This window comes from Scomber japonicus, chromosome 9 (assembly GCF_027409825.1).
Source record: "Scomber japonicus isolate fScoJap1 chromosome 9, fScoJap1.pri, whole genome shotgun sequence".
Lineage (NCBI taxonomy): Eukaryota > Metazoa > Chordata > Actinopteri > Scombriformes > Scombridae > Scomber > Scomber japonicus.
In genome coordinates this window covers 26,868,490-26,888,993 of record NC_070586.1, presented here as the reverse complement: position 1 = coordinate 26,888,993, position 20,504 = coordinate 26,868,490, and the positions used below count along the sequence as shown (strand labels likewise).

The window sequence follows — 20,504 nt, the reverse complement described above, 5'->3', positions numbered from 1 at the left end:
CTCAGCTGACTGAACGCATGGCCGGTCACACATCCAACAATGTGCCTAGAAGCCGCAGTAATATCCACAGTTTCTGGCTCCGCAACTGCTGATGTGTCAGGCACTTTACGCAGCATTAATCAGATTTTGGCCAGCCTTCAGATTCAGCTCCATTGTTTCCAGACTGTGCAAAGGGATGATGTGTGTTTGCGTGTGTGTGGAAGCTGGTTGTGGAGGCATTTCTGCTAATCCATATTGCGTAAATCAGAACAGTGAGCGCACAGGGTTCGTTTTTTTTTTCCTTCTTCTGAGGCATGTGCTGATGATATTACTATCGAGGGAGCTTTACAATTGTTTTTATCATTTTTACTGTCACATGTAGCCATCTGTGGTGGGGAGGTGAAGAAGGACAATGGCCAGATCCAGTCCCCCAACTACCCTGATGACTACAGGCCCAACAAAGTGTGTGTGTGGAAGATTACTGTAGCTCAGGGCTACCACGTAGGCCTTACCTTTCAGTCATTTGAGGTAAGACACCAGTACTCTCTCCCAAACTCTCTTTGAGGGTCTTTCATCATTAATTTAGAGATGTTTGTGGTGTCCAGCTCTAACCTCAGACCCTCTATTTTTCCTCAGATTGAGAGACATGACAGTTGTGCCTACGACTACCTGGAGGTGCGTGATGGGAACTCTGAGAACAGCCCTCTACTCGGCCGTTTCTGTGGCTACGACAAGCCAGATGACATCAAAACCAGCTCCAACCAGCTGTGGATGAAATTCGTTTCAGATGGCTCTGTCAACAAGGCCGGTTTTGCTGCCAACTTCTTCAAAGGTCAGAGTTTAAGTGCTGTAAATTCTCTGGAGGGAATGTCAACAGCTGTATATCTGACCTGTTCCCGAAGTCACTCTGTGTGTTTTAAATCATCATTCAAAATAACGTTTATTATAAGATGTTTGTGTCTACGTGCACTGTTGGGTTCTGTGAGACCCTCTTTGCCCGACTCTACTGTTGTTTTGGAGGGTTTGTCTTGTAAGCCATGGAACCAAGGGGCCAGCTAGAAGGGTCCTAACATATCTTTGTGTTTCCAGAGATGGATGAGTGCTCTAAGCCGGACAATGGTCGCTGTGAGCAACGCTGTGTCAACACACTAGGCAGCTACAAGTGTGCCTGTGACCCAGGCTATGAGCTGGCTGCCGACAAACGCAGCTGTGAGGGTAAGTACAGGGAGAAAAGTCACCAGCCCTGCTTACTATGTAATTTACATGCTAAAGCATTTTAAACAGTTAGCCACCCAAATACAATAAATACAGTCATTCCAAAAAAACAGAGGAGATGCCAACAATGATGCTTGGGCTGCCTGGGCACTATCTTTTAAAGATTTGGGTCACAACAATGCAAAAATCTATCTCAAATTATATGTTGTTGTTTAAGACTTAACTGCGCATATACAAGTTGTACAATATGATCATCTGACCTCTTTCTGCCTCTAGAGGAAGACAGTTGTCACTACAGTTCGTCATGTGTACCTGTATAAGCCATAGTTGCAGATTTTTTATATGTAACACCAGTGCAATGTCAAGAAAATAAATACTGCACACTAAAATAATGATGAATGTGTTATTTTATAATAATAACTTCATGTAAATACACACAAAAAATAGAATAATTGGTGCCTCAGGGTGCATCGGTAGTCTAAGGGTAAAGGTGTACAGTACATACCTGCAATGTCCACAGTTCGATTATAAACCGTAACTCCTCTCTCTTCTCTCTTCTCTTTCTCTGTAGTCTGTATCTACACTGTGACTGTCAAACAAAGGCAAAAACACCTGAAAATAATCTTTTAAAAAACTGGCGCATCACATTCACATTGTATGTAAAAATAGCTAAAAATGTGACGTTACCCATTCCAACATTTCTGTAATGTCTACATCTAATAACTTTACAATCCGTGTATCAACACTGAATCCACTGCAGTTGCTACAGATAAACATTTCATTAATTTTAGCTAAGAATAGCCAGGTGAGGGGAGGGGGGGGGTAACAGCTGTTGTAATAACATGTTGTATATTGCATAACTGGTTCAGTACTTTCCTGAGACCTCGCAGGCAGGTCAGGCAGTAATCGGGTTTACCCAGGTACCCAGATATTTTAGAGAAGATTAATTTCTGTCTTTCATCATTTTTGTCGCTGTATGGCTTGCAACATAACATTTGTATATTTTTAGTTCACATGTCTGTATTTGTATCAAGTTATATCACAATTTTTCTGTCTCTTCCTATGTCTTGTTTTTTGTCCAGCTGCCTGTGGAGGCTTCATCACCAAGCTGAATGGGTCAATCACCAGTCCAGGTTGGCCCAGAGAGTACCCCCCAAACAAGAACTGCATCTGGCAGCTGGTTGCCCCCACACAGTACCGCATCACTCTGCTCTTTGACGTCTTCGAGACTGAGGGCAATGACGTGAGCACTGGGGTTATTATGAATCGGCGCGGGGTGGGTTTGTTCTGTGTTCTCTCTCTGTCATTTCATCGTCTTTCCACTCCCATAGCAAATAAAGCCTTATGTTTCATAATTTAAACTAATAAAAGAAAAATGTCACACCATCTTCACATGCTCTGTTTCTCTGCTCAGGTTTGTAAGTACGACTACGTGGAGGTGCGAAGTGGACTTTCAGCAGATTCAAGGCTACATGGGAAGTTCTGTGGGGCAGAGAAACCAGAAGCTATTACCTCTCAGTACAACAACATGCGCATTGAGTTCAAGTCAGACAACACAGTGTCCAAAAAGGGCTTTAAGGCACAGTTCTTCTCAGGTGAGTCCTCTGGCACTTTTGTGGACATCATCAAGTCTTTTCTCTGTCACTTGGAGCTGCTATCTGTCAGTCTTCAAAGGGAACTAAGGTTGTGTCCTCTGTGCTTCCTCAGACAAAGACGAGTGCTCTAAGGAGAATGGTGGCTGTCAACATGAGTGTGTCAACACCTTTGGAAGCTACAGCTGTCAGTGCAGGAGTGGCTTTGTGCTGCATGAGAACAAACACGACTGTAAAGAAGGTATTTCACCTTTTTGCACATGTACTCCTGATATAATTTTTTGTCAGAGCAGCTATTAGTATTGCTCAGCCCACATTTCCTTGTGTCAAAAACAGTTTGAGTGCAGTCTTAGCTGGTCTGTGCTGACTCAGTGATGTCTTTTTTTTGCAGCTGGCTGCGATCACACTGTGAATGGCGTGAACGGTATCATCACCAGCCCCAACTGGCCAGATAAATACCCCAGCAAGAAGGCATGCACCTGGGCACTCACCACCACTCCGGGCCATCGCATCAAAGTCGTACGTGCCACCTCCTCCTGCTTTCTGTCGTTCACTAGTAAATTATGTATTTGTGTGCATGTATAGTGTGTAGTTGAATTGCTAAATCGCTCAAGGACATCTGTGTTTACTGTACTGTTGTCAGGATCTGTTATGCTGTTCCTAATGATGATGTGTGGCTCCCCCTTCTGTTATTATATGCATTTTTGTCTACTATATCAAATTATTTTAAAATGTAGCGCTCGCTGAAAGAAAATTAGCATCTATGTCAGACACCAACGTAGAACATCAAAACATGCCATGCAAATAATAATGCAAAAAGTATGAAGGACTTCATTTCAGCAAACCTCATTTCCTTTTAAACTCGAGTGTGCCTCTCCACAGAAGTCTCTTAAGATGAGAAATAAAAGACAATGTAATTTGATTTGAGAAAAAAAAAACACTCAAAGCTTAAAGTTTGATCTCATACATTTCCACTCAGCTCTTTTTTTTTAATGTACTCACTCACCATCTTGTTTGATCGCAGGCCTTTAATGAGATCGACATGGAGGCTCATCTGGAGTGTGCTTATGACCATATTGAAATCTACGATGGGCGAGATGGAAAAGCGCCAAGTCTGGGTCGTTTCTGTGGTACCAAGAAGCCCCCACCCATCATGTCTAGCGCCAATAAACTGTTCATTCGCTTTTTCTCTGATAACTCCGTGCAGAAGAAAGGCTTTGAGGCTTCTCACACTGCAGGTAAGATTAGATGCTTTTGTAAGAGTATTCAGTGTCTTTTCCTGCTGAAAAAACAGCACACCATGCATGTTTCTGAGGCATTAAGTTGAATTTAGGCCAGTTACTCAGATATCAAACTTCATGTAGGTTTTTGAAATAAAGGATGTAGCTTCGGGTGCTCTTCGCCATCCTGTCTGAGAATGATTATGAGTCATAATTAACTACAGAGCATGTTTTGGAGTCCTTTGTATCTGCATGACTGTAAAACCACAAATTAGCAAGAGACCAAGAGTACAGCAGCTGTACTTGTACTTATCAAGTTTGGCCTCTGGCTGCAAAGTGTCCAACTCAACTAAACTTTTTGTCCAGAGTGTGGCGGTCGCCTGAAAGCTGAAGTCAAGACCAAGGATCTGTTCTCCCATGCACAATTTGGGGACAATAACTACCCCGGAGCCTCGGACTGTCAGTGGGTGATCTCAGCAGAGAAGGGCTATGGTGTGGAGCTCATCTTCCAGACCTTTGAGATTGAGGAGGAGGCGGACTGTGGCTATGACTACATGGAGCTCTTCGATGGAGCTGATACCAAGTCTCCACGGCTGGGACGTTACTGTGGCTCGGGGGTAAGAACATTTTTTTAACAGCTGCTACTCTCTGATTTGCTTTTCTTTGTCAAACACAGCTGGATTGTCACGGCACATTTTTGTGTTTGACAGCAGAAATATTTAGACAATTGTTGTGGAAATAGCGCCGCTGTTCAGTAACCTTTGCCAGTGGTTTTTAATAGGGTGACTTTGTGAACTACCCTGGTGCTCATGTTTCCTAGTCCATACTCCAGCTTTAATCACTTTGTTAAAGTTACTGTGCACTTCTGGGTTTCGGAGTATTGCTGTGGGGGTGGTTGTAGGTCGACACAAGCCGACACTCCCTGGGTGCCATTAGCCTATCAGAAAGTCTGGCATTGGGTTGAAACTGAGAATTAATCAGCCAATGCTGCAGCCAGAGTCTGCAACAATGAGGCCAGCAGGTCAGAGAACAGCTTGATTTCATTTACGCACTTCGGTAATAAGCTGTGGCCTTTTACTCACGCCCATTCCTATGAATCATTCGCTGGAGGGGACATAACACCCACAGCACCCACGGGAGCAGCTCCTCAATCAAGTTTCCTTTTATAAAAACGGGTCGAAATAAGATGGCACACTTCAATCCAAAGTAGGGTGAAAACTCATTATAGTGCAGGGAGGCTTACTTTTAGCCTAAGGGCTTTTTTCAGTTTAATAGTAGTCTACATATTTCTGGGTGTACGATAGAAACATTTCAGCGGCTTTCCTCTTGTGTTTTGAATCCCTTACCCATTAAACCAAGACTTATGGCCTATTTTAATGCAGTGTACTGATGTAATGCAGCCTTTAGAAGCAGGAAAAGACAACTCTTAAGCCGTATGACAATATTACGATATCCAAAATCTCATATGATAGTCTCATATGACGGCCCTACCTATATAGATACTTATTTATCTTTCAATGGCAGCTTTAATCAACAATCTGAGGTTTCACAGTTGGTTGGAGACGCTTTGGCTGCTCTGACAGTACACACTTGTCTTTGTCGAAGCCACAGGGTAGCTGTCTGAACACCTCCACCAGCTAATTATTTTTCAGTGTGGTGTTCTGAATTAATATTCAGGTGATACCACAACTCTGACAAGCAGCCAAGTCAAGTGTTGCATATTTTCTGTGCACACATTATGCAGTTAATTTTCCTTTTGTTCCATTGGAAAAAGCTTGGCTGATTAAATTCAGGACAGTAGAATATATATGAAGTGCCATGCAGTAAATGGCTTTGTTCAGGGGAAAAAAATGAACTCTCTCCAGTGCTGCACCTGGCACTAATAATCAGAGTATATTTTATACTCACCTCAGGAGCAGCCAAAGCCTGAATCGTAGTAATAATAACAGTCATTATAAGTTTATTTATACAGCATGTTTAAAGAGCAGATGTCACAAAGTGCTTCACAACAAAAACACACAAAGACAATGCAACAGACATTAAATGTGAACATTCAACTGAACACACAAGGCAAAAACAGACAAAAATTTAGAGAGGGCCAATCCTGGTCCAGTACCCTTGCTTGGCCCCTGGCTGTTAGAGAACTAGCAGTCCTCTGTAGTCAGAAGCAATTCATCATGGTCACTGATTTTCTCTCAGTTTCAGCATGTGAGAAGTCTTCAAGTTTTAATTGAAGTGCAGTCAAAGAAGCAGAAAGCGGCAGCCACAAATGAATCTGTTGTTTTGTCCCTCCTGACAGCCTCCAGAGGAGATCTACTCAGCCGGTGACTCCATTGTGATCAAGTTCCGCTCTGACGATACAATCAACAAAAAAGGATTTCACGTCCGCTACACCAGCACCAAGTTCCAGGACACACTGCACTCACGCAAGTGACCAGCGGGGGCCGGAAGGGGCCGTGCAGGGCAAAGGGGCAAACGGAGGGGCCCCCATGGGAGGCGCAAGCCTGACGCTCGGAAACCTTCGGCCACCAAGATGAATCAGACACGACAGAACAGCCGCAAGACCACCAACCGCACCTCAGCTCCTAGGGGCTCTAGCTCCCCCCACAGACTATGAGGAGTAAAGCCATTCTGCAGTACACCTTGTTTTTACCTTTTTATGGTTAGGATTGGGGTGGGAGGGTGAAGGTCCGCTTTAGGCGGGCAGTAGGGGAAAATTTATTGACCCAGTCCCCTCCAGATATTCTTTTGTTTGTTTCTTTTTTTTAAAAATGTGCCTCCTAATGAGAGGCACAAAGGAAAACAGTGGATTCTCAGGACCTGTAGGAAGGCAGGCATCAGCTGGACAGATCCCTGCTTTTGTCGGGCCAGCCCACCACATCCAGGGGGAGGGGAGAAAGAGGAGGAGGAGTATGGGAGGGTTCCCTGCACTCCTCAATTATTCTCTCCTCTCCTCACACCCTCATCCTTTTTGTTCAAGGATTCATATCCGTAAAAGGATTAGAAGGACTTGACTTGAGATTTTGATACTGTATGTCAGTCAATTGCATGTAATTACAAGGAAAGAAGGAAAACTGTACAGTGACAACACCAGCATTTGTAATTGGCATTGTCCTGGCAACCAGTGGCAAGATTCACGTTGTTACCATTAACAAGGAAATTAAGGAAGCAGTTATCTTATTAAAGGACTAATAAATGAAATGCGGTCCATGTCTTCTGGTTGGTAATTGCTTGCCTGATGACTGGCTATTACTGTACCTCCATGTATAAAGTAATGTGTATGATCTTTCAAAGGGAACATGTGCTTTTTCAGCTCGAACCAGTTAGCACTTTACAGTGAATTGTTCCAAAATCATGAGCTTATGAATTTTTGTGAAATGCAATGCCAGTTCACTTATTTTTAAATGCATTTTATCTCTCTTATTCTTTATTGTTTTTTTTAATTGCTCCATTTAGTTCCTCAGGCATACTTGAACATTGTGTGTGCCCTGTAACATGGGGTAATAAAGATATGACTTATGTTTCCGTGTTGATTTACAGTTCTGATGTAAAATAATTTCTCTCCAGAGAAAATGCCTTTTCTTGGTACAATGAAGTATTTCTCAAGAACCAAATGAGCCTGGGTATTTATTGTCATAGTAGTTACATATATAATGTAAAGGTGGAAAGGTACTGTTGAACTTAGCCCTATAATTGCCTTCTAATGTATAGCCATTGGTCTATGTTGAATATACTACGTTGCTCACTCATTCCTTTTCTCCATTTATTTCTCACTCAGCAGTATGTTGTTGTATGAACTTGCAGAAATCTGCCACATGTTTGATGTCTCACCTCCTTCTCACAGTATTCACTGGTAGAAAACTTGTTTTAGTGTCAGTTTAGTTAGGCAAGTCCTGGCAGTGCATTGAGTGAGTTTAATTCACAAAGCTTTACTCCTTATAGAGTCCTTGTTGTTTACTGGTTCACTGTAGCCCAGTACAAATAAGAAGAACAATACAGGACAGAGGAATTAAAACTGGTCTACGTTTGAAATAAGTTTCAGAAGAATTTTCGGACACCTAGCAAACTTTCCAAAAAACACGAAAACTTGAGAACTGCGACAAAAGCAAATATATATCTTATCTGTGATTCACTATTTATAGATGAACTTGTCTTTTCAGTCAAAGAAAACATTTCCATTTCCACCTTGCTAAATATTAATTCCCCTACATGTAACCTTACTCTCCCTCAATAATGATTCCATTTCTGTTCTCTTTTACTTTTCCATAAAGGACATGAGGAGCAAAGCAGTGCACAGGAAAAACTGCCAGACTGGCACAAAGATAAACTGAGGCCCTCACTCTACTTAACCCAATAAGCACCGCAAAATACACACACATAGAGAACTGAACTGCAGTCTGGCTGGGGCACAGTTTGGATAAACACATAACAAGGATCAAGACATATTTCATATTCATGACTAAATGATATTAATTCATAAAAGGTTCAGGTACATTACCTTTTTATATGCATTTATTTTTGCATTCAGTTACAGAGTTTCACCAAAAAATGTGATCAATCATGTAGGTAGATTTAGATCATTAAGTATATTTTGGATATGTATTAATCCAGTGTGCCTGTGTTACAACTATCTTCCTGGATAAGATTAAAATCCTTGAACGTTTCTCATTTTATAAACTGTAAAGATTGAACACTAAAACCCATCCACCTATGTGTGTGTGTGGGGTGATAAACAAAAACGTTTATACGCAAGTGCTTTAACATAACATACTGACCCTGCTGGAGTTCTATTTCTTTACACACCAGCTGCACTTACTTTTTTATTTTCAAGAGAATGTCATCTTAAGAAAAAGCATCCCTGTAGCATTACATAATAAATGTAAATGCACCACTGACATTTCACATTATAAAAGTTTGTGCACTGACAATGAAAATGTACTGACAATGGCAACACGTAATAAATTCAGTGCTCCTGCTTCATCTTTCTGATTTTACTCAAAATAATTGCTTACATCCTTCTGCTTTTGTTGCCGTCAAGATGAGCAGGAACTTTAAAGACAACCTCCTTAAACCTGCATAAAACATTGATGTGCTGCAATTCAACATTAAATCTGAGCCATTTCATATGAATAATGAACAACTAGTGTAACACTGTCTACCGTCTGAGTAATTATGTGACTGTAAGCATATAGTGACAGGTCCTCATCCTGCTCCACTGCTCTGTTACATAACAATGCAGAAGAAAGCCAGTGCTGAGCTTTCACAAGAAAAGACCCACGATTCTTCTGCACCTGCTTTATTTGACATCCACAAGTAACACACACATACACACACACACACACACACTCACAATAAAAATGTACTGCTCTTGCAGAAAGTGAGTCAATCCCTCTTTCTAACCATTATTGTGTTATGTGGTTTGACAAATGGCCCTCACCTTCTCTACAGGGCAGGCCAAAGCCGGCGTCGATGGTTGTTTGAGTGGTGCTCTAAATTGTATGAGAGCAGAGGAAGGAGCAGAGTGGGTTATAATGAATGTTTGCAAGTGCGGTGGAGGGCATGTGGAGGGTACACCTGAGGAGCTGGCAAGAGGTCTCTTATTAATTGCTGCTGACGACCAAAATAGAGACCTTGAAGCAGTTCGTGATCTAAGATATAAAGACAGGATCAGAAAATAGGATGATAATTTGTGGTGAGTACTGGCATACACAACACCAGAGCAAGTGTATTCTGGCATCATCAAAAGTTCAGCTGAGAAAGTGTGCAAGCAGCATACTGAGATGTTTATATCACATGCTACGTTTAACAGAACTGCACAGTATTAAATTTGAGTTGTACAACTTTTTTAATCTGGCCACAAAATGACATCATAACCTTACAGACGTGGCTCAAAAACCACATTCAGTTAAGAATCACGAAAAAGAAACAAATGCTGTGATGTTTCACAAGATGATAGATGAGTCATGTGAACCGGTAACGGACGTAAGAGCGTGATACTCTGCCAATGTTCACAAAAGCAGGTCACAGAACAGTCAGTGGCTCGTTACAACTCAAGAATTTACACTCATGAATCTTGTGACTCAGATAGTTTTGCCCAACAATTACTCAATGTATGTCATCCCCGCCTCCAGGCTGAAGGTGATCAAAAAATGACCTCAACTGAATCCTCATTCCAACCCAGAAAGGTCAACTTTCTATTATGAGTCATAAAGTAATTTACACAATATTTAAGAAGAGATACCTAGTGGGTGATTATGTTTTTTTAATACTTTACAATCCACTAGTGAATACAAGTGAAAAAATTGGTTTATGAATGTAGGAAACAGCCTCTATTTATGGAGTTGATTCTGACATCTTTGTGCTGTAAAGTACAAGATCATTTTACTGATCTGACGCTCAACCTGAACATGAAGGAAAATACAGTGCTTACAATTGGTGCCTCGTAGTTTTATGTACAGAGGAAATCCTCTGTCTGACATCAGTGTGAATTAACTGACAGCTGCTATGTTTAAGTGCTGACCGACTGCCAGGTCAACGCTCCCAGCTGTCCCCCCACCCAGTACAGAGCCGCTCCCACAGCCACGACCGCCATCACGACCAGGCTGGACTTCAGCACAGCGCCGGGGGGTCTGCTGAAGCTGATGGGGGCCATGCACGCCAGCATGGCCACAGTCACTGTCAGGGTGAACAAAATGGAGACAGCGGTGTTGATGGCCACAATCTGGCCAAATTTGGCGAAAGGCACAATGACACAGAAGAAGAGTGGGACTGTGGAGATCACCGTGGTGACGGCGCTGGACACTATGGCAACACCCACATGGTTCACTGCCTCCAGGGTCCGCCTCTGCCTCTCGGCCGGAGGCTCCTGTGAACAAAACACAGATTAATGGAATGAGCCGCTCCTCTTTATTCATGAGGCATCAGGGCCACTCCTCACCAAAATCTTAGTCACTGACTGTTTTAAGGTGTGTGTAAAAGTGTTGCTGAATTTACACTCCCATACCGAGCTGCGCCCAGGTGTAGATGGCATGGTCTCCCCAGCCAGCAGGTATCCCTCCACCAGGTGAAGACAGTAATCCACAGAAGATCCCACTAGAATAGAAAGAGAAATTGCCTCCACAGCTCCCATCTCCCAGCCGAGCCAATACATGAGTGCCACCACCAGACAGATCACTCCTGAACAAAAGCCAGAAAAACTCAGAATTACATCCAAGATCCCGAAGCAGACCTGAATATTTAATCTTAAAAGTCATTGTTCAGTATCTAAATGCATCAATTCAAGACTTCCAAACCTGAATATACAATTTAACTTCTTACCTAGAATAGTTATGAGCACAGGCAGCAGCAGAAGAGGATGTGCGGTAAACACAGACACAGCTGCCACACAGATGGCCAGAGACAGCAGCAGACTCCAGAGGGCACTCTCCACACCTACAAATACAACAGAGGCTATTTTATCTGATTTTCAACACATGGCTGCCCTCACTTACTCTCTCCGTTTTAATCCCTCTTCAGTTTGCAGAAAAACCCACATGTCATGCAAATGTGCAAATGTGCACACCACTTCTCACTCGCCTATGATTTCCATGAAGATCTGCTTCCAGTGCTCGCAGGTCTGGAAACCTCGTTGCAGAGCTGAGGATTGTGGGAGGGTGGCGAGTTGCTCCTGGATGAATGTCTCCCACTGACGGAAGTCGGAGTAGGTCTGAAAGGAGGATTTACCCTTGTATGTGGTCTTAGGAAAGGAGAGATGTAGAGAATTAGGGCTCTTATAAAGTGAGAGTGAGCTGAAAAGTACTGCTCTTTGATGCAGGAACATAAAAAGCTGAGGGATGAATGGACTTACAGATTCAAAGGCCATGGAGAGCCAGCGGACCTTTCCTCCGTGCATTCCCACTGCTCCATGAGAGAGCTGGCCCGGGAGCAAGTTTGGTTCAGGGAGAGAGTGACACTCAGGATGGAGCAGAGGGAGAATAGATGATAGTTTATTACCTGGAGGGAACAGAAGAAAGCACTCTAATCCTCTAGATATGATTATTTTAATAGAATTGTATGCTTCACTTGCAGGATATGATGGTGTGTTGTCTGCTGTTAGCAGTAAGGCACTTAATATTGCTTTATATAACTGCAGATAATATTCCGATTCACTGATTTGTTTGGTCTATGCATAAAATGTAAGAAACCTGTGAAATGCCCACCACAGTTTCCCAAACTTAGGTCCACATGTTCAAATCTCTTGTTTTAACCAAACTACAGTCCAAAATTTAAAGATATTCAATTTGCAATTTCTTATATTAGTGGAACCGAGGCTTATATTATTGTTTTATTATGAACAAATAAGTGATTTGATGCTGAATTGTGTTTGAGTGTTACCTGAAGGCAGGCACTGCGCTCCTCCCGGCTTCACAAGTTGACTGTTTGCACTAATAGATTTACAGATTTTGCAAAGATGTCCCATTTCTTGGAAAATATCAAAGTCTGGATCCAATATGATGTTACCCTTAGGAGAGAATTAAACAATATGTCAACCACATGAGAAAATAACCTAAAAATCTTGTGTTATTTCTGTTGGTTGTTAAGAATACACGTGTAACTCCAACCATATCTCCAATAACATGGTTGTCCTTGTGTTCAGTTCGGTTGACTCCCAAGATCCCAAACACAACAAAAACCATCGCTCCGGTGTCAACTAGAGGACGCACTGCTGGGTGGCCACACACACCGCCACTGCACGGGTTGAAGCCGAAAGTTTTGGATGATTTCCCTTTGGCAGCTGAAGAAGAATCTTTAAAAATAGAAGCAGAGAAAAATCTCACCACTAAATTTATTTATACAGTGTGGAAAGATCTGTACAACTGGAGCACTGTGGAAAAGTTTTACAGAGGCTTCAGAGAGTGTGGCATTAAGAAGCCCAAAAAAAAAAGTAAAATCACACAGAATTTTCATGAGAGCAGCATAAGACAGAATAAATGAAATAAAAACAGTTTAGCAGTTCGACACATGCAGTGCCAAAAAGGTTATTAACTGTCATTATATTTAAAATACTTTCTGACACTCACCACTGGGAAAAGGAGCGTAAAAGCTTCCCTGCCTGGGACCATCAGACCCAAAGCTGATGCCACAACCAGGGGGGCTGAGACACACTCGGCTGGGATGAGGTCTGAGGCGGCGCTGGGCGAAGTACAGTCTCCTAAAAGGAGAAAGCAGAGCTGAAACGACACTAAAACGACATGACAGTCCAGCAAACTTGTGCTCTGATTCTGAATTTGTGCATTCACCTGCTGTGCTGCTGTGGAGATGATGCTACATAAAAGGAAAAGTCTGGCGTCCAGCCGTGACGGGGGTCACATGAGCCGAATGTGATCATCCAGCTGGGGTACGGATGGTACACATGTGAAACACACACTGTCATTCTGGTGGTGTAATTGCTGCAGGGCTGATTATAAGCCTATTCAGATAAAACAAGATTAGTTTTAAGCCGCTTTAGTGGCTCATATCACAGATGGGAGACAAAACACCACAGCTAATTATTAAAAAAATGATCCAGTTAACTTTAATGCTCCCTAACCTGAAATGATGACACCTCTTCTTGCTCTGAGGTGCACAGCTTCCATGGGGAGGCAGTGCTGGTGTTAAGGGAGAAGCGGTAAATGGTTGTTGAGGCTCCAAGGTCCAACTTTGATATGTGCACTGTAAGCAAAGAGCCTAAAAAGACAGCACCATGTAGAATATTTCAATACAAAGAATTAGGTTTCAAATAACTATGAGCATTTTATATGTGTTGTACCTGTTTGGTTGATGCTTGAATTTGGTTTGAGTGAGCTCCGAGGAGAAGTGGAGGTTGTGGTGCTCGGAGTATGCTGATGTGTAGAAAACTTGAACCCTGATAAAGAAGTGTGGGTGTACAGAGGATGGGGCTTCTCCATGAACACACCTGCAGGATATAACATGCATTTCAGATCTTTGTTTTTTGGCTGAGGATAACTGGTGAGTGTCTGTCAATCATGGACGCAGTTTCACCTGAGCACATGGGGCAGGAGATGCCTTGACCGCTGAGGTTGCTCCTCAGACCCAGCAGAGTCTGGAGGTTTGTGTCCCGGCGGAAAAGTAAGGGGGCGTGAGTGGCTGGCCTCAGGAGACAGCAGCATCCGGCAGATAACAGCAGAACCATGAAGAAGACACCTGGGTCAGCAAGAAGATCACAATAAACAAAGACAAAGTAGAGTCTCTGATGGACTAGACAGAGCAGCTGAGGGACAGATAAGAAGTATGGACAGATCAATTACAGTCACCCCTCAAGAGGGTGAATGAATACTACATGAGAGGCCTCTGCTTTTCCTCCAACAGTCTGCATCCCCTCAGGGTGGACAGACATTACAGCATTTCTTCAATACTTTTTATTTGATCTTAAGGTCACCCTCATGTCTAAATCAAAGAGGAAGAGCTCAGTACACGATATCTGAGAAACCCAAATTGTAGAAATTTCACCCTAATCTTTTTTAGTTGTAATTATGCTTAGCTGTGTCAAACTCCTACTGAGCTTTCAGAGTTTTTATTAAATCTTACCTAGGACAGCCTTTCTTCGCCCCACAGCTGGCTCTGCCACTAAATGCTTCAGGGCCCACTGGAGATTTGTGCTCACCACACCCACATGCTGCTGCCCTGGAGGGGACAGAGGTGTCTCCAATGACAGGGACAGAATGGCTGCATCACCGTCTGTGTCACAAGAGCCTAGCCCAAAACAAAGAGAAAAGCTTAGTGGGTGCCTGGACAGCAGTGTTCTACAGCCTGGACTCATTCCATTTTCTCATTCTCCTCCCATCATCCATTCAATGCAAGGGAGATAATAATCTAACCTGGCTCCATCTCCACTGACAGAAGCGCCACATCATCATCTTCATCTGACAAAGGACTGTGGCTCGCTGACAGGCCCAAAAACTTCCAACTTTAGAGGGAGGAGGCAGTTTAAAGAGAGAGACAGCTGAAGGGATTACATTTCGCCCCTGGTGTCACACAGCATGCACAAATAACATCTCACACAAAAGTAAGGAAATAATACCTCACCGATTTAACCAGGTATATTCGCGAGGTTCCACACACTGAGTCCAGATACACAGGGCGGCTGGCATCAGGGCTGACACGCAAAGCCAGCAGCAGCTGACAATGAGGGCCATGAATAGGCCGAAGTCATGCACGGCTGGGATCTAAGTGTCAGTTAAATGAAGCACAATGTAAAGGACCTTGAAACATTCAATTTGTGCTTATCCTGTGAAAATGGCTGTCTGCTGAGAGCGGCACTTCTGTTCATCCATAGCAGAGGAGTCACTTACACTTATTGTACAGACCTATTTAACAGTCAGATTTCTCTCCAATGATTACCTGAGAGAAAGTGTTGGCAGCATAGGCAGCCGCTGTAGTGAAAGAGGTGAGGAAAGTGGCTCGGCCAGCTGTTTTAATTGTGTAGATCATACGCTGTTGTGGCTGACGCAGATGAGAGGCCTGTCTGAAGATGCTGATGAACACAAATACATCATCCACCCCTAAGCAATGGTGAGAAAGAAAATGAAAGAGCTGCCTTATTATATATTATGCTAAATGTACTATCCTTTACACTTTAAAGGAATAGTTTTACATTTTCGGAAATACTGTACACTCATTTACTTTTTGCCGAGAGTTAGGTGAAAAGATTGAGAGAAGATTGATAACACTAAATTATGGGTCATAACTAGGGGCTATCTCTTGTCTGTATGCTGAATATGAAGCTATTTAGCTAAATAGTTAACTTGCTTGTAAGACTATAGCAGATGTAGTTTTACAAGCAAGTATTATGTGACGATTTATTGGCAGGGCGCAGTCACTTCCTGGATCCGCCACTGGTTGCCTTATGGTGACAGCAAGACTTTAGTAAGTCACTGCCCCTAGCACATAATGCCCTGTAAAATGCATTAGACAAACAAGATACAACATGTACATTTCTGAGCTTTGGAGATGTTCTTAGGCAGATTTTGTTACCTTTGGAAAAAGTCAGCTAGCTGTTTTCCTGTTTTCTGTCTTTATGCTAAGCTTACCTAGCTTCATATTTAATAGACAGACATAAGTGGTATACATCCTCTCATCTCTTAGCAAGAGGGGGAATTTGCATATTTCCCAAAATTTAGAACTATTCCTTTAATTTAATGAATTGGTGTATTTATTCCCCTTACCGATACCGATAATAACAAATGCTGCCACTCCATTGAGAATGCCCAGGTACCTTACTCCAAAGACAACATGGTATAAGAAAAGAGCCATCAAGCAACTTAGTCCAATGCTAGTCAGGCCGAAGAAAGTCAGAAACACTAGAGAGACAAGAAAACACCAAAGGATCATATATACATATACTTAAATATATACATATATATATATATATATATATATATGATATATAAAGGTTACCATAAAACTGACTTAACAGTCCAAGAATATTTTGAAATAATACAAAAGAACAGGTCATACTGTACCAGAGAAGGAGGTAAGGACGTAGACCAGTGCAGTAATACAGGCTCCGCTGATGACAGCCAGCATCATATCATTGTGGAAGGTGTGTCTAACCTCATCATCAAACAGCTCTGTTCCCCCATAAAGCACCTTCACCTGACTGAGACACAGGAGGTGGATATTCAATAACATTAAATGAACTCTCTTCTCAGAGTATGAGAAAAAAAATGTAATTATGCAAAACATTAATTTTCCTCACCTGGTAGATTGTTTGGCCAAGATATCAGCATATTGAACCACAAATTTTTTGAAGTTAGTTCTCTGCTCATCAGCTCGGTCCTGCAGGGAGTAGTAGGATGGGAGAGGAGCTCCAAAGTGGATCTCGCTGCGTAAGAGAGAGGAGGAGAGATGCTCAGGGGACAGACTCTCATCCACGTACCAGTAGAACTGTGGGTGGGTGATGGCCAGACTCAGAGAACCTACAAGGGAATACATACAATTCAAATCCACACTGTGAGGTGGACTCTAACAGGTCATCTGTATACCTGAAAAACTGCTGGTTTTCTCACCTTGAATATCAGCCAGGTCTGGGCCCATACCATCATAGTAGATTTTCCCTCCTCGCTCACTGGGGTAAAGGTAAGACAAGAGTGAGCTGGGAGGGGAGCAGTAGGATGGTCCCAGTGGCAGATCCCTCAACACCTCCAGAGGCTTCCAGCAGAACTGATGAAACTGCGGGTGCTGCATGAGCAAACGCTCCACATGATGGATTGTCTGCAGACGTTCCGGCGTGAAGATGTTGAGATCACCCTCCCCTTGAGCAACAAACACAAGCTCGATCCTCCACAAAGCCTGGCTCTGCAAGTAGTAGTTGGGAGAAAACCTGCGCCTCCTAATGAGTGACAGAGTGGAATTTCCATCCCGTGATATCTGCTTTTCCTCATTTTCTCTAGAATCTGAGTTCTTGTGCTTCAACATTTCCTCCTGACCCAAATCAGGTGCTGTCCTTTTATCTCTGCTCACAACACTTCCCCTTTTATGTTCATCTCTTGTTTGGAAAGGGACGTTTTGAGGGGTGGATGACCTAATTTCCTCATTATCTGTCCTGTTGAATACTCCCTGTCCGCCCAGTTTCTCTAGCAGAAGTTCCTGCAGGGCCTCAGACTCAATATTTAAGTCTCGCCTACGTCTGTCCCAGGACCCCAGCTGAGTTTTTACAGCAATGGTGAGCGCATCAAAGCGCTCGGCAGAGAAGTGACTATGCACCTCAAAGGCACTGTAGGAGAGGTCTATGTCCAGTGGAGGGCAGTAGAGGAGCATGTAGGCAAACAGGGTACAAGGGAGCGCGACAACTACCCCTAAAACCACTCCACTTACACAGGAGTGGGTGTACACCCACCCTACTGCCCTCCAAACTCCACACACCCCAGCGTCCCCAGAAAAACAGCTCTGTCCTGGTGCGTGCACAACTCCATCCTCTTCCTCTTGCTCCACCTCCTCTTCCTCCCCTCCCCAGCTCGTCTGAAACAGCAGTGGCTCATCATCCATGTCCATGCTGGCACCTGTCAGGGACACATAAGAGCACTTGATCATCACTCACTTATTACAACACCTTTTCTTTCCTTGGGCAGGTGAAGCACAAAATAAATGTTTGAACTACTAGCAGTTGACACATCTGACAAGATGAAGGACAAGGTAACTTCCAAAGGTGAAGTCAGCAAGCAAGGACATGAGAATTAAGCCTGGCCTCACACAGCTGGTGACAAAAGGAATTCCTTTGGCAGCTCACCGCAGTCATGGGGAAAATCTTCCTCAAAACCTTAAAGGAGAAAATCATCCTGCTTTAAGATGCTGATCTCGGGGGTGAGACAGGCTAAAAGATGTGATTTAATTCTTCTCCCTGTCAATGTGAGCAAACCATTATCACCCAGGGAGTCTACCGGTGGCTACCTACATTTCAGCACCCGCCATGGCTTTGTCTGTTCTGCAGCAAATTAAATCATCTCAACTGTCTAATTACTGACAAGAAGAGCGAGTGGGATATTAGATAGAGTTGTGGAAAAAGAGAAGGTTTATCTTCTGTGATGGGCAGCCTCTGACTAATAGTGTCAATAGGTGCCACTTTTTCCCCCACTCCTCTCCACACAAGATACTGCAGACAGTTTGCATTCAAGTGGCAGTGAGCCTGCTAACTGCAGCAATTTATCTTTTCTCTTTAGAGCAGTGCTTTAAGGTCAGCCAGGTAAGACAGTGAATCTTGATTATGTGTAAAAGATAGCCACACTCAGCTATGTTGCTGAAGTGAAAAATCAATAATAAAAAAGAAGAATTTACAAATGATGCTACTTAATGAATATATTTTTAAAAATGATTAAGATTCCTGAAGTTAGAAAGCAGAGAAGTAAGTAAGGCTGCATTCCCACCACATGGTACGACTAGACTTGACTTGACTCTACTTGTCATTTTTGGTTTTCCATTGGACAAAAGTTGTGTATATTACTTGGTACCTGGTACCTACATTATCACCTCCATCGAGGTTCCATGCCAGCTGAGCTTATAGTAAGAGACATGAAAACACTGCAGACCACTGGTCAGAGAAAATCATCACTCCCTGTACTGGAGTAGTGGTGATGAATGAATGAAGGAGAAATGCAGGAGAGGAAAATGAAACTAAGAGCTTTTGTCTCCACAATAAATCATCAGTTGAGTGTTTGATGGTTATTTATTAGCTGAAATTCCTTGCTGCACACGGCCTGAGTAGAGTGTACGAAAACTAGTGGCGCTATACATATGCTACGTACTGCAAATTCCTCTCTCTTCCTCTCTAGATGATACCCTTGGCCAGAGCTGTGTGGGAGGCACATGGTCAAGCTTCCCAGAGTTGAATGAACATCATGGTGAGGTCAGATCACCACATGTATTGGCCCTGCTGAACAGACAATTCGGTATCAGATCCTTGGCCCTGCACCGCAGTGTGCATCGTTACCTGGGCAGATCACCAAATCTGCTCCTTGAGGCCTCTCATGTTCCAGGATCCCTCACCATGGGTGTCCAGAGGTGGCCCACTTGAGGAGGAGTGGAGCCTCTCCCTGGTCATAGTTGCACAGGTCTGCCAATAGTTTGGACGACCAGTGGCTGACCTGTTCTCAAGCAAAGAGAACACTCAGGGCTCTGTCTGGTTTTCCCTTAGGGCAACCGACGCCCCCGACATCCCGGAGCATCCAGGTGCCAGATGGATCCTGCACCTGGTACGAATGGCAGTGTCAGCACTGGAAATGCCCACGGCTCTGAGTCAGGCAGAGGGAGTCATCCTCTCACTTCCAATTCTGGGATGATGCCTCATGGTCTGAAGGTTAAGGGGTAAGACCGGGTGGTTTGGGTCTTGTGGCATGCCCAGTTCACCTCTAGAGCTTAGTGGTTTCTGTGGGGGGTCCACAGGCTGAGGCCATCTACTTCATGCTTCGTTCCTCACTGGGACATATGAATGGCGCTGGACGGCCTAGCACATTTGCCTTTTGAGGCTCTGGGTCATGCAGATCCAGAGATACTGTTACTCAAGACAACACTCCTCTTAGACCTGGCTTTGGCCAAAAGAACGGGAGACCTATGCTGATTGACTATAAGTGGAACTATGTCTGTATCTGTCCTTCCAGCCCAAGGTCGGTCAGGCTTAGGGGGTCCCTGTGTTCACCTCAACATCATGGGCACTGGTCACACGAGTCTGAGGGTACACTCCACTCTGTGTGTCTCAGTGGAGGACATCTTCCATGTTAACCTTTGTGTAGTCATATCTCAGGTACACGACCAGTTCTGTGTCTCAATCAGTGAGAACTTGCACTTTTATGAAACAGATAAGAAAGCCTGATGAGTTGAAAATCAAGGTCTCCACTGTGTCTAATATTCTGTGAAAGAAGGCCTTTTTGGCTATTTAAAAAAAATCTGCACAACACCAGTGCCATCTTACTGAACAGACAAGGACACCAGTGCACCTTTTATTGGAAGAGCAGTGCACCAGCATCTG

At 43.5% G+C, this 20,504-nt stretch overlaps 2 protein-coding genes across 2 annotated transcripts in view; one reads left to right on the top strand and one right to left on the bottom strand.

Moving 5' to 3' along the window:
• Window positions 1-8,981, top strand: part of bmp1a (bone morphogenetic protein 1a) — a 30,340-nt gene extending 21,359 nt beyond the window's left edge. Inside the window, exons 11-20 of the mRNA XM_053324756.1 lie at window positions 362-507; window positions 616-811; window positions 1,069-1,194; window positions 2,277-2,437; window positions 2,609-2,789; window positions 2,902-3,027; window positions 3,178-3,305; window positions 3,811-4,024; window positions 4,373-4,623; window positions 6,306-8,981. Of these exons, the coding sequence (XP_053180731.1) occupies window positions 362-507; window positions 616-811; window positions 1,069-1,194; window positions 2,277-2,437; window positions 2,609-2,789; window positions 2,902-3,027; window positions 3,178-3,305; window positions 3,811-4,024; window positions 4,373-4,623; window positions 6,306-6,440 (1,664 nt within the window). The 3' untranslated portion in view covers window positions 6,441-8,981. The remainder of the gene's footprint in view (window positions 1-361; window positions 508-615; window positions 812-1,068; window positions 1,195-2,276; window positions 2,438-2,608; window positions 2,790-2,901; window positions 3,028-3,177; window positions 3,306-3,810; window positions 4,025-4,372; window positions 4,624-6,305) is intronic.
• Window positions 8,982-10,362: 1,381 nt separating this feature from the next.
• On the bottom strand, window positions 10,363-18,037 carry disp3 (dispatched RND transporter family member 3). The gene is made up of 20 exons (XM_053325653.1): window positions 17,053-18,037; window positions 16,743-16,962; window positions 16,507-16,643; window positions 16,210-16,344; window positions 15,386-15,546; window positions 15,071-15,210; window positions 14,863-14,951; window positions 14,573-14,737; window positions 14,027-14,188; window positions 13,794-13,940; window positions 13,575-13,711; window positions 13,285-13,454; window positions 13,066-13,196; window positions 12,607-12,791; window positions 12,380-12,506; window positions 11,853-11,998; window positions 11,582-11,741; window positions 11,324-11,437; window positions 11,010-11,182; window positions 10,363-10,871 (listed from the first exon to the last, which is right to left on the bottom strand). The coding sequence occupies exons 1-20, from the start codon at window positions 18,035-18,037 to the stop codon at window positions 10,515-10,517; spliced, it is 4,041 nt and encodes a 1,346-aa protein (XP_053181628.1). The 3' UTR covers window positions 10,363-10,514.
• Between the last annotated feature and the right edge of the window lie 2,467 nt (window positions 18,038-20,504).

Bases quoted from the DNA above. Each gene is read 5' to 3' on its own strand.
- disp3 (XM_053325653.1), bottom strand. From the start codon at position 18,037: ATGGACATGGATGATGAGCCACTGCTGTTTCAGACGAGCTGGGGAGGG. The intron at 15,211-15,385 runs GTAATCATTGGA...ACTGACACTTAG, and splicing joins CTGCCAACACTTTCTCTCAG to ATCCCAGCCGTGCATGACTT. The intron at 14,952-15,070 runs GTGAGGTATTAT...CTCCCTCTAAAG, and splicing joins GAATATACCTGGTTAAATCG to TTGGAAGTTTTTGGGCCTGT.